The 12951-nt window shown below is 40.7% G+C and overlaps 1 protein-coding gene across 8 annotated transcripts in view; it reads right to left on the bottom strand.

The window, feature by feature from the left end:
- Nucleotides 1-12951, bottom strand: part of CADPS (calcium dependent secretion activator) — a 472988-nt gene that overhangs the window by 252480 nt on the left and 207557 nt on the right. For all 8 annotated transcript variants that reach the window (XM_054482477.2, XM_054482473.2, XM_063661889.1 and 5 more), the window contains exon 4: nucleotides 11288-11368. In XM_054482477.2, the coding sequence (XP_054338452.1) occupies nucleotides 11288-11368 (81 nt within the window). The remainder of the gene's footprint in view (nucleotides 1-11287; nucleotides 11369-12951) is intronic.

The raw sequence follows: 12951 nt of genomic DNA, 5'->3' as shown, positions 1-12951 counted from the left end.
GAGACCCTATTTCTGGATATCTACAGAGATTTTCTCACATGAATAATTCAAAAGGAGCTCATTTGAAAGGTTTCAAACATAGTCTGTGTCTATTTCTAAGAATAATAGTTACCGTTTTCAAGAAAAATTGAACCAAATTAATGAAGTGATGAAAAAAGTGATTAAAATTCTTTAGAAAATAGAGCAATTTGGTATCATAACTGACCTCTATTTTTTCCTTTCTTGCTTATACATTTAGTTGTAATTGCAACACGTGCTAACCATGCTATTTGTTTCTTCATACTTCTAAGTTACCTGGAATATGCTTTGGATCAATCAGCTTCCCAAACAGTCATTTACCACTTGAAACATAAACTTGCCCTCCCCAAGCCCTATTCCGTAACTGATGGAGTGAGAAGCAAGCCAAGTCCGTTTGACACTTTTATTTTTTTTGCAAGTGACAGAAAAATCCACCTCAAACTGGCTTAAAACAACAAAAGAAAATATCCTGGGGTAGACCCAGCTTCAGGAAAGGCTGGAATCAGGGCTCAGGTGATATCACCACAACTGAGATTTTTGTTAAAATCTTGGCTTTGGTTCCTCTGGGGGTGGCTTTATGCTCAGTTTGGCTCCCCTATTGTCACAGAAATGTTGCTAAAGATGTGGACTGCACAACATCACATCATGCTATCTAACGGAAGAGTGAATATTTCCTCTTGTAATATGCAAGGAAGATGGAGACAGTCTTTCATCCCCAAATTCTTACCCAAAGTCTAACTTATGTACATGTCCAATTGGCCATATTACTGGCCAATTTCTATGGCCAGTAATATGCTGTGCTGATTTGCATAGGCATAGCTTATGTCTTCTGTCTTGTGGCTGGGAGTAGAACTCCACCTAGATCCCATGGAACATGAATTGGTATGCCAATTCTGTGTGGCAAAAAATAAATAAATAAATAAATAAGCTGTGTAACATATGGGCATCTGAGTCAAGATGAACCAACTAATTTTGTTTAGTGCCCAGTCATCAATCAGATTTACTCTGTCAGGCAGTTGAACTAGACTGAGAGACATTGAGACTGCAATTGGCTTGTAGAACTGAAACAGTAACATTTTACAGACTCAGGATTGGCTGCCACACTGGATCAGGTCAAAGCAGAATAAGACGCTTAACAAAGAAGAGAGAGAAAGAGGTAGAGACAAAGAGAAAGAAGAAGTAAGGGAGGTAGGGACTGAAGGAGGGAGGAAAAGGGAGAGAAAAGAAAAGAAAAGAGAGATGCTATCTAGAGTTACAGAAAGGAACTCTGACTTTTATCATTTTCTAATTTCCACAGGACTAGTTATTTCTCCTGTAATTTTGTTCCTTAGGAATTTATTTTTCTTTCAGTAATTCCCCCACCCACTAGTTAGTTAAAAGGGTTTTTCTTCCTTGCCACCTCACAGCTTCAGTCAAATACGGAGAGTGGTTCTTCTCCATAGAGCTTGGAGATGTCTTTGTGCTGGTCCAGTGCCAGTCTCCTTCCTACATGAAGGCTGTCATAAGTCTTGTTCCCCTCTCTCCCTATCTCCCTGCATAACTAACAGCCTTCTTTTCATCTTCCATATTTCAGCTTCAAAATTTCACTTCCCTGGGTTGGGTCCTCCTGTTGTACTTGCTAACTCACCTTCTTGGTAGCATTTATTGAAATGGATTGAATGTTTGTGTCCTTGCATAATTTATATGTTGAAATCTAATCCTCAGTGTGAGGGTATTTGAAGATGGGCCTTGGGAAGATGATTAGATCATGAAGGCCCTCATGATGGAACTAGTGCCTGTATAAAAGAGGCCTCAGAGAGCTGCTCATTTGTTCCTGCCAGCATGTGAGGACCTGGTAAAAAGACAGCTGCCTATGAACCAGAAAGTGGGCCCTCATCAGACACTGAATCTGATGGTGCCTTGATTTTGAACTTCCCAGCCTCCAGAACTGTGAGAAACAAATTTCTCTTGTTTATGTCAACTATGGCATTCTGTTATAGCAGCCTGAATAGACTAAGACACTTGTTATAATTAATCAATCAGTTGTGGAATTTGTTAAATTTCTGTCTTTCCTGCTGGGCAATGATTCAGGACCATATCTATCTTAATACTCCTGTTGAATTTTCTGTGTCTAGCATGAAGTTTGGCACATAATAAGTATTCAATAGATATGAATTGAGTGAATAGATCAATGACTTGTCAAAAATGTCTATATTAAATATCAATGTAGCTAAAATTCAGCTGTGAGGAGGAGGTGGAGATATGATAAATTAAGTCCTGGAAGAACACCGAGATTCTGCTTTTCCATATGAATAAATATGGGAGTCTGAAATCCACTTCGCAAACTCACAGTACCAGTTCCTTCTGGAACTTCTTAGTATAATCACATCCTGTTGCTATAAAGACACATGCACGTATGTTTATTGCAGCACTATTCACAATAGCAAAGACTTGGAACCAACCCAAATGTCCAACAATGATAGACTGGATTAAGAAAATGTGGCACATATACACCATGGAATACTATGCAGCCATAAAAAATGATGAGTTCATGTCCTTTGTAGGGACATGGATGAAATTGGAAATCATCATTCTCAGTAAACTATCACAAGGACAAAAAGCCAAACACCACATGTTCTCACTCATAGGTGGGAATTGAACAATGAGAACACATGGACACAGGAAGGGGAACATCACACTCTGGGGACTGCTGTGGGGTGGGGGGAGGGATAGCATTAGGAGATATACCTAATGCTAAATGACGAGTTAATGGGTGCAGTACACCAGCATGGCGCATGTATACATATGTAACTAACCTGCACATTGTGCACATGTACCCTAAAACTTAAAGTATAAAAAAAAAAATAAAAAAAGACTGGGCTAAGCCCACTGTGTGGTGCTTTCTAAACACGCTGTGCATGAATGTGAGGGAAGGAGAAGGACGTATGCTTCTGAAAGGAGATGATAGGCTGATGATCTTGACAAGAGCTACTAATGATTCATCACAAAAGAATCTCAAAGTTGTAATTCTCTAAAACCTCCTGCACAGTGGCTTTGAAGTTTTGTCATTCTTGGACTTGATCAGGGACAAGTGTGAACCTCAGAACTTGGATATCTTTTATGCAAAAACCATCAAGATGTGAGGACTTGGCTGCTGGGTCCCCATCACTTGGAAAACATTTACTGCCACAAACACTGTGTATGATACAGAGTTAGGCACTAGGGGGATCATGTTGAGAGGATGTAAACTGTCTTCCTTGAGCTTACAGCTACTGGGGAGAAAGATCTATAACGGAACATCAAGGTAGGTACTGTAATGGAAGTATAATGTGATGCAAATCCTTCCTGAGAGAATCAAGGGTGGCTTCTCAGAGGTGGTGACCTTTGGGATGAGGGTCTGATGGATAAAGAAGAGTTTGCCACCAGGTTGAGTTGGCTGAGATAGGGCCACTGCTCTTTTCACCTTCCCATGGAAAATATTATAGGCAACCATGAATCCAAGAAGGTCTATACAACTATACATAGTCACACAATATTTCCTCATATTTCTTGGAATATGGCGTCTCTGGAGAGCGAAGGGTAGAGTGAGGTAGGTTAACTCATGGTCTGAGAGTAGTCCTTAGGCCCCATTAAAGGCTGTCATGGAGCAAAGGTTACATCCCAAGAGCCTGAAACTCATTACACTGGCCTGTATCTTGCCTCCTCATACTGGGGCCAAAACCTCAGTGAACTACATGGTATTTGGTGTGGGTGGGGGAACTTGGTAAGTGGGGAATTTCTGATTTTAATGCCAGTTGCTGGCTTGGTAGTTGCCAGAAGGATGAAGAAAATAGCTAGTGTTTGTGAAGTGGGTTCTTCTTGCTAATCAGTTTTGAGAGACTGTCTTGTCAAGTGCAGTTCCTTCTATCACAACTTGTCTTAGGGACTCACTCAGTGCCTTTCAACTCCACAGTCCTGAGATTTTTTAGGAGGCCCAGTGGTTACAGATACCACCATGCTGACTGAGGGTTAGCTCCACCAAATTCTATCTAGCAAAATATTGGAAAAATCCAAAGAATGATCACTCCTCCCAGAACTTGGACAGTTCCTAATGATATCATAAAAAGAGGCTCATAAAAACTGAAGTCTGCAAGGAAAACAAGGACATTTTTCTGGTCCAAGTACTTAAGCCTTGGGAAGAAATAGCATACCGTCAATCCAGGCTGAGGTTCTTGAGTGGAGTTTTTCAGTGGCAGACCCATTACAAACACATTTCAAAGCTGAAGTTGTGCCAAAATAAGGAAAATGCAGTTGTCCATCTCCATTGCTACTTTTTCAAGCACAAAAATAGATTAGCCTTGACAGAAGAATTATTTATTCATATTGCTTTATGAGAAACATAGCGTATGGGTGGGCAAAGTCCTCCAAAAAAAATCTGTTGGCCGTTTATTTTTGTTTTGGGCCGATAACATTCCTCAATGGAGATAGCCTCCCAAGGACAATTCCCACTAGGGTTATTTATGCTCTGAGGGATTTTGGAACATCTTGAAAAATAGCATTTGAAAGTTCTAATGCCTCCCTTAGCTGCTGGCTTTTCTTTTCTGGTTTTGGATTTTTACCCAGAGAGGATGAATGGGGTATGTATAAATGATGACAAGCCTGCCCCCATTCAGAGTGAGGTTCCCTAGACCCCAAAGGCTCAAATGACAAAAGTTGGTGGGCGATCAGAGGGAGGAATGTGACAGAAGGGCCCATGCTAGACACTGGAGCTCATTGACAGTGCTGCAGCTATTTAATCCAATCTCTCAGACACTTCCTGGGCTTCTGTCATGTGTCAGGTGGTATGGCTGTCACTGGAGATGAAAAAACCAGCCGAGGTGATGGTATGGGGGGACATGCCAGAAAGTGACCAGTTAGTGACACATGAAGCAACAGAGGCATGCAGAGTACAAAGAGGGCATCAAGGAACTCATCCAGTCCATGATAATGAAACGGACTCGACCCTGAATGCTGGGTCTGCTGCTTACTAGCTTTGTAAGTTTGGACAGATTTCTTCACCCATCTGAATTTTGGTTCCCACATTTGAAATGAGGATAATAAACCTCATAGAATTATTGTGAAAAGTAAGAGATCATAACATGAATATGTTTTGATCACTGACACACACAGCCTCTCTTTATACACACACACACACACACACACACCCCTTGCAAGCACTATGCTCCTACCACCACCACTACAAACAACAATAGTACTAATAATGATGGTGCCTATAGTAAAGATAATAATGTTAGTTGGCACTTCCTGCGTGCTACGTGCTGGACACTAGGTGAAAACTTTACATGCTTTATTTTACCTTATCTAATCCTTCCAACAACCCACTGATGCACATGCTGTTATTTATCCCTATTTTTTGGAAGAAAATGAGGCAGAAGTGTTAAGCAATAATTACTAGAGTTAACCTTGAAACCCTATGATAGGTTAGCTATGATAGGATAAGGCAGAACTATCTGGCTCCAAATGTCTACAGAGCTGAGGCGACTCTAGGGGTTCTCTCTGCATGGTGCACCCTGTATGCATCATCTCCTTTCATCCTGGTCAGCAGAAGGCTGGTGACAGCTGAGCCCTCCACAGCAATGGCCATTCCACCATTGCCCAGACAATGTGCACTCTGTAGGATTAAGCACAGGGAGTAATGAGGATGGGGCCAGCAGGTTAAATGAGAGAAAGAGGTCTTGGTATTAATTTGTCAAAATAGGCATTGCAGACATTAAAAGGTACTTTGGGCTCAGGAATTATAGTTTTCTAGGCTAGCTTATTTACCCAATTGGTCTTACTTCCTCAGCTTTTATGAACTAGATGGACTTCCTTCTACTTGAACAAGCTTCAGAGGACCCCCCCCTGGCATTTATATTTTTCCATGAGCTCAGATTTCCCAGGATTTTTAGCTATTGACAAAGGCCAGAGTCAGAGAGGGGCTCCTTGCACACACATTTTTGTTTAACTGTTCAGGCAACAAGTTGAAAGAAGTTCCTACTGTGTGCTGGACACTTATGTTACTTCATAACACAGCATGGATGCCATGTTCAACATTAGTTTGAAAGTTGGGGGTTAGTATCTTTCTCTGGTAGGAGAGGATTCCATTTGTGTCTGGTTTATGGCAATGTGTGGAACAAAAATTTTCCATCAGAGAAATATTTGGATATTATTTCTTACTGATATTTGCAATAGGGCCAGGATACGAGCTACTAATTGTGCTCTGTGTGGAATATGGGTCTAAGTGGCATTTCCATATTTAAAATGATGGCTTGAAGAACCAATGGTGTTTTACTCCCAGACCTCTGCCACTGACACTACAAAAGCTGTATGATTTGTCTTAAATAATTAGCTCAATAATTTTGGAATTTTACACTAAAATTCGGCCAAAAGAACTGGCAAATATCACAGCAGCACTAATGCCACAATCTGTCTGCTTAAGCTCAAATGTCAACTTTTGATCACACAATTTAAATAACTTAGACTTAATTCCTGGGTGAAATTTGGGAACACTTTAATATCAACATGAGAGGATTTGGGAAAATGTTTGAGCAGGGATTACTAAGTCTTTTCTACCAGATTTTAAAAAATGCACTCATATCTCTTTCTGGAACTTTTAAGGCAGCATGACTGATGTTCACAGTGAGACTGTCTCTGTCTGATGTTCTTGTGCAGCCGTCTCTGTCTGATGATTCGTGAGATGCTGGCGCGATTGAATTGATAGATTACAGTGTAAGGTCGTGGGTAAGGAAAAGTCAGCTTGCTCTTGCCTCCCTTTCCTCCTAGGAAGAGAGGACAAACATGTCTTTCAGTGGAAATATGTGATGATGAGAATGCTACTGGCAAAATAACAAGGGTCCCTACAATATCTTTTCCAGATTCTAAAAAAATCAAAGTAGAGAGGATTCTGAATTCTAGGAGCCAAATCTGCCTAATGCTGCTGCTTCATTTGGGCTTCTGGATAAGCTGCAGGGAACACACAGCAACTTCTAGTGGAGAAAAGAAAGCAGTTTCCAGGAGGGGGAACCAGCAGGGAGTGAAGAATGGGGGGAGTCCTATCCTGGAGTAACTTCCTGCCTCTCTTCTGAGTATTCTAAAGAAATAGCATGAAACGTGGAATTAGACAACTGTTTTCTGAGTAGTAGCTGTGTGAACTTGAAAATGTGTAAACTTCTTGATTTGCCTATACTTCGGAGAATTAATGTAATGCCAAAGATTGCTCATCATGGGTCTAAATGAGATTTTATATGAATTGCACAGCCAGTGTCTGACTGACACATTTAATAAAGGACTGATTAGCAGAGAGAGAGGTCAGGATGAGGCAAGGTAAAAGCCTGAATAAAGGGCATAATGGATCCTTGGATTGGTATGAGGGGGAAAGTGAGGGCCTATATCTGGGAATATATTTTGTAATGATAGTATGCATACTGGTTAAGAGTGCAGACTCATTAGAGAACCTTGGTCAGATTCTCTAATGTCTCTGCTTTAGTCTCCTCATCTGTGAAATGGGGATAATAATAGCATCTTTATCATTAGGTTGTTGGAGGGTTAGATTCTCAGATGTAAAATGCTTAAAAGAGTATCTGGCACATATGAAAACACTAGGTAAGTGATAGTTATTACTATTGGGTACATCTGGAGTGTTTCCCAATTCATAATGTCCACTCCACCCACAGCCCCACTTCTTCCTACCCTCACCCTAAATGATATATCCCCAGCATCCATGTATTCAATGAGACCTTCACCCCTTTTCCACTGTGGATTGGTTAACTGCACCAGTGGTTGGCCCTTGAACCAAGTTGGGCCAGTGAGAGTTCTGATTCTTAGCATTGTGAATTTGCAGGGGATAAGAAAGAAATGATAATGAATGTGACACATGGAGATGGGAGATGCAGGGAGAGTCCTGATCACTCTGCAGGCCCTGGTTGTTCCTTCCTGGGTTCTGGCTACAGTTTCTCTGCAGGCTCTGTGAAGTACTCCTCCATCTCTGATCTCCTCTTTTACATAAGCTTGCTTGAGTTGGTGCCTCTTATTTGCAATCAAAAGTGCTCTACCCATCCTTTAATTCAGCGAATGGAGTGAGTTACATATGATGGATGACATCTATATCCAGGAATTTCTGGTTATGATATTTACAGGAGCTGACATTCAGCCATATGGGTTGAATTGCACATCCTCACGAAAATTCACTGTGATGCTGGAAATAGAAAAATCGGGGCATGCGAAAAAGAAGATAAGCAGAGGTGATTTGTCTCAATATCTCTTCATGAACTAGCCAATATCCGAGATCTTGGATATTTTATTTAATATTTAGTGGAGGAGATATTTCACAATTTTCATCAGTATTAGCCAGGCTGGTTTAGGCAAGGGGAGAATTTATTTTTCTTTGGATCCAACTAAACTGAGGGAAAAGCAGGTACATGGCTGAAGCTTAAGAATAATTACAATCAGGGACTTAAACGGATGTCCTCAGGATTGAGGGCTCCTTGACATCTCAGTGTAGACTCTGTCTCTGTTTCTATATGTTGGCTTTGTTTTCTCATCATCTTTTCCCTATATGGAAGAATTGAACATTGCTACAGGTATCTTTCTACCACTGGATGACAACAGCCTTGCTGACCCACAGTCCACAGGCCCTACGAAGGAATTCGTTGGTTTAGTTTGCATCAAGTTTCCCTTTCTGGACCTATCACGTGTGGCCAGGGCAGGCTGGAAACTGACTGGTTCCACCTGGGTGAAGAAGAGCTCACTCCAGGACCAGTTAGCTATATAGCAAGGGGGCCACTGGCATGAACGAACATTGTAGAAGAGAGTCAATTTCTGAAAGAACAGGAGACAGTAGAGGGCACTCTATCTCATAGAAACCCTCAATACCCTATACAGGGACCCTCCATATATACTGAAATCATTTTCCATGCTCTGTAAATAATAATCAAGATCAACTTTAATTGCCTACTTCATTGTCTAAGAATGCTTAGTTCTAAGTTGTTAATAATATCTCATTTAGCTTCAGAATATTTAGTGGTGGGGGTTGGGGGAGAGAGTTCTTTGATTTACCATTCAGAGATGAGCATCTTGGCTCATCTAGGGTCTATTAAAAATTAAAATTAGCCTAACACCAGTTTCTTAAATTATCATGTTAAGCCTTAAAGTAAACAAAGCAACTAAATTAAAGGTGCCATGAGCTTGTTTTTGAGGTGTGTGTGATTTTTATTTAGATGGGATGAATACTTATTTGTTGGGAATATACTCATTGTCTAAAAGGCAGATGAATAGACCAAATGACCTCCATTTTCTGGATAATCCACCAGTAGGAAACATTTTTACAGGAGAAGTAAATTCTAAAGCTTTACTAACGTTTACTCTCACATTAAGTGGGATTTTAAAACATAACCTTTTATAATACCTTTAGCCAAATCCATAAGCCCATACTATTTTTAGCCACCAGGCTGACTTGATTATAAACTTTAAAGATGTCCAAAAACAAGATGCAAAACATTTCAGTAAAACTGCTTAAGCACAAGGGGATTTTGATGCTTCTTGGAATCTCTCTGGCTTCTCCTCCAGTAGGATTCTTTTCTATACCTCCAAGTCTGGAGACACCTCTTTCCATAAAGTGAAAAGCTCTACCCTGTGCTCACCCTCCCTGCTGTTTCTAATAACCCCCACCCTCATATGCACACAGGGCCTGTGAATACAGTAGGAATGAGCAGGAGCCTGATGCTATTTACAATTTTTATATTTTATTCTTCATGGATTTTTTCGGTATTAATTATAAGTGAAAAATACTTTACTAAAATAGTTTATTTTGATTACCGGAGGCCCGCTTAAATTTTGTGCCTGACGTAAGCCTGGTGCCAGCCCTGATATTTAGACAGACTTGAGCTGAAGGTGTGCCACAATCTCTTTGCTGGTGCTCAGCAGGTTCAACCTGGACTTCCTCATCTCTAAACCAAGAATGATAACTGAAATATCCTTGGAGGGCTGTTTTGAGGATTGACTGAGTTGGTACATGTGAAGCATTTACCATGCTAGACACAGAATCAGCACTCAACTAGTATGACTGGCATGACTACTATTAATAATATCAGACATGGCAGGGATAGCAATAATGGTAGATAACACTTAGCTGTAGTCATCAACAGTAAGACATAACCTCAATCCTTGAGGAGTTCTATATACTGGGAGACCCAGACATATAAATAAATGATCACCATTCAATGAGCTGCTATAATAAAGGATATGAGATCTGACGAGAGCACAATGGTGGAAAGGACTAACTGCTAAGCTCTTAGAGAAGATGTTTTAAGTCAGGTACTGAAGGCTGAGTAGGTGAGTTTGCTAAGTGGAGGGGAGGAAAATGGTTACTCCAGGTTGAGACACCAGTGGGTATAAAGACACCCAGCCTGGAAAGGGCCTGGTACATTTGGAGGGAGACATTCTCTGTAGTTGGACTCGGGAGTTCTGGTGGGAAAGTTGTGCAAGGTGAGGCTAAAATGAAAGTGTCTGTTGGTTAAGAGTCTTGAATATCATTCTAAAGAGGTTAGATTTTGTCCTGGGAGCAAAGAGGGAATCTATTGTAGGATTTTGAGGCTCTGTGTTGAGATGTTTATATATGAGTTTTAGCAGGGCAACTGTGTGCAGGATGGATAGAAAATGGGGGAATTGCAGCCAGGGATACCCATTAGGAGGTTATTGTAACATCCAGGTGCTGAAGATGAGGGCCTGGATCAAAGCACCAGTAGTAGGGCTGGAAAACAGTCAAGAGATCTGACCCACATTTAAGAGGCAGTCACTGGAGGCAGCGTGGCTGATTGAGTGTGGAACATTGCAGGGAGGAAGGAGAAACTGACAATGGCGAGGAGGTTTCATCCACAGTGATTGGATATAGAACACGAGAAGAGAAGTAAATATAGTTATGTGTGTGGGGTAGGAGGAAGACAAGGAGCTAGATTTTGAATGCATTCAATGTGAAATGCCAGGAAAACGTTTAAGTGGAAACGTTCAGTAGACTGTTGGAGCTATGAGTCTGGAACTCAGAAGGAATGTTGGAGGTCTGAGCTTGGGCATTCACTGGAGCATAGGAAATGCATGAGGTATCTCTGGGAGAGCTTGCCTTGAGAAAGGAGGGCTGAGGGCCCAATGAGGGTGATTGTCCTCATCTTCCCTCCTCTCTGCTTCTCAGCTTTATCCTTTAGAGGCTGTCAATAATCAGTGTGCTTCCTGAGTGGGACTTTGGCCTGGACCCCAGCAAACAACCACAATGTTTCCTTACCCTGGCTATTTGGTCTGCCATTTGTAGACGTCCATCCAGCTCTCGTCTGATCTGGGCTGCTTGCTCATCTGGGTTGTCCAGCTGCACAAAAGCACAGACATTGAGACTTTTAGTTTGGGTCACAAGTGCCAATAAACTCATGACATTCCATTTTATACCCCTTGCACTGTGCTCCATGGACATATTTCAGTTAAAAAAAAATTCTTGTAACCGACAAATCCAGTCTGAGTGAAATTCCAAGTTAATTCTTCTAGACAGAGCATGATATGGTAGGCAGTTGCTAAGACAGGCATTTGAATGACCTTGCAAAAGAATCATCAATCTCTTCTAAACTGTTAGGCAGCAGTGTTTCTAATGAAGACCCAATGTACACTTCTTTTTGGCCCAGTGACGAAAGTGCTTACACGGCAGATGTACAAGGAAGGAGATGGCAATATAACTATTAGAATTGTCAGGAGCAGACATAGTGCATATCCCCAGTGCACACATGGCACGGGTCTAGCCGCTGTCCACCTCTGGACCATGGAAGATTAATAAGTCATTTCATTCCTTCTCTTTGAATCCTGAGACCTCTACCAGCCCTCCAGATGGCTACTTCCAATCAGCTGGTGTTGATATCTAAGTTGAAATCTATCCCTGTCTTCCCTGATGATGAGAGCTATTTGGATATAAAGATCAGAGCACCCAGGCATAAATAAGCCTGGACAATTCCCTAACTTCTCTGTTTTCAGTTTTTTCTATCTAAAGAAAAAGGGGTCAGTTATGTAGTCTTCATCCCTTTTACATATTTCTGTGACTTTTTGAAAGGACTAGCAGACATTTCTGTAAGGGGCCCTATATTCAAAACTTTAGGCTTTGAGGGCCATAAGATCTCTGTTGCAATAAATCCACTCCTCCCTTGCAGGTGAAAACAGCACTAGACAATATGTAAGTATAGATAACATATAAGTGAATGTAAGGGCTGTAAGTGAATGAGACCCACTGTATTCTAATAAAATTTTATTTACAACAAGTGGCAGGCCATAGTTGTTCATTTCCATTTTGTGAGTTGAAACTATTATTTCCAAGCAACCCCAGCATTGTCTTTCAAGCTGTATTGAGTCTGCTTATTCAGCAAGTTATATTTTATTCACAGAAAAGTTTACTAAGGAGCAGTGGCATTCAAATAAAATGGTTTTTATTCCTCTTTTTAGCATATATTAATTCAAAACAAAAAGTAGCATAAGAAATATGTGAGTTTTCTAAGTCCCTTTCTTCTAAAATCAATTTTAGAAGAAAGTTTTAAGTTCCCTGCCTCCAAAAAAAAGATTCTCACCTATGCTGTGAAATGATATAGCAAATAAGTTATTTGGATTATGATATAAACAACAACACTGGAAAATGTATGGTCATACTTTTGAAGCATCATAATTAACCTTGTTTGGTTTATTTTACAAAACACATTGAAAATCCATCTGGCTTTATGCTGTACATTTTAATCACCCTGTTCAATTCAGGAACCAGCATCACTTTATCTTCCCCTTTCCACAGTTGGGGAGAAGAACTTTTCCTTAGATCGTGAAAACTGGATTGCAACATTTGGCTAAGTATTTTAAGGCAGCATTTTCCAAAGGGTGTTCTGTTACAAACAAAGTCTTTGAGAAGCTCTGCAGTAAGAAAATTTG

The sequence above is a fragment of the Pongo pygmaeus genome, chromosome 2, assembly GCF_028885625.2.
Source record: "Pongo pygmaeus isolate AG05252 chromosome 2, NHGRI_mPonPyg2-v2.0_pri, whole genome shotgun sequence".
In the NCBI taxonomy this organism is placed as follows: domain Eukaryota; kingdom Metazoa; phylum Chordata; class Mammalia; order Primates; family Hominidae; genus Pongo; species Pongo pygmaeus.
Note: the sequence above shows the minus strand (reverse complement) of the source record. Positions and strands in the feature narration are given on the sequence as shown.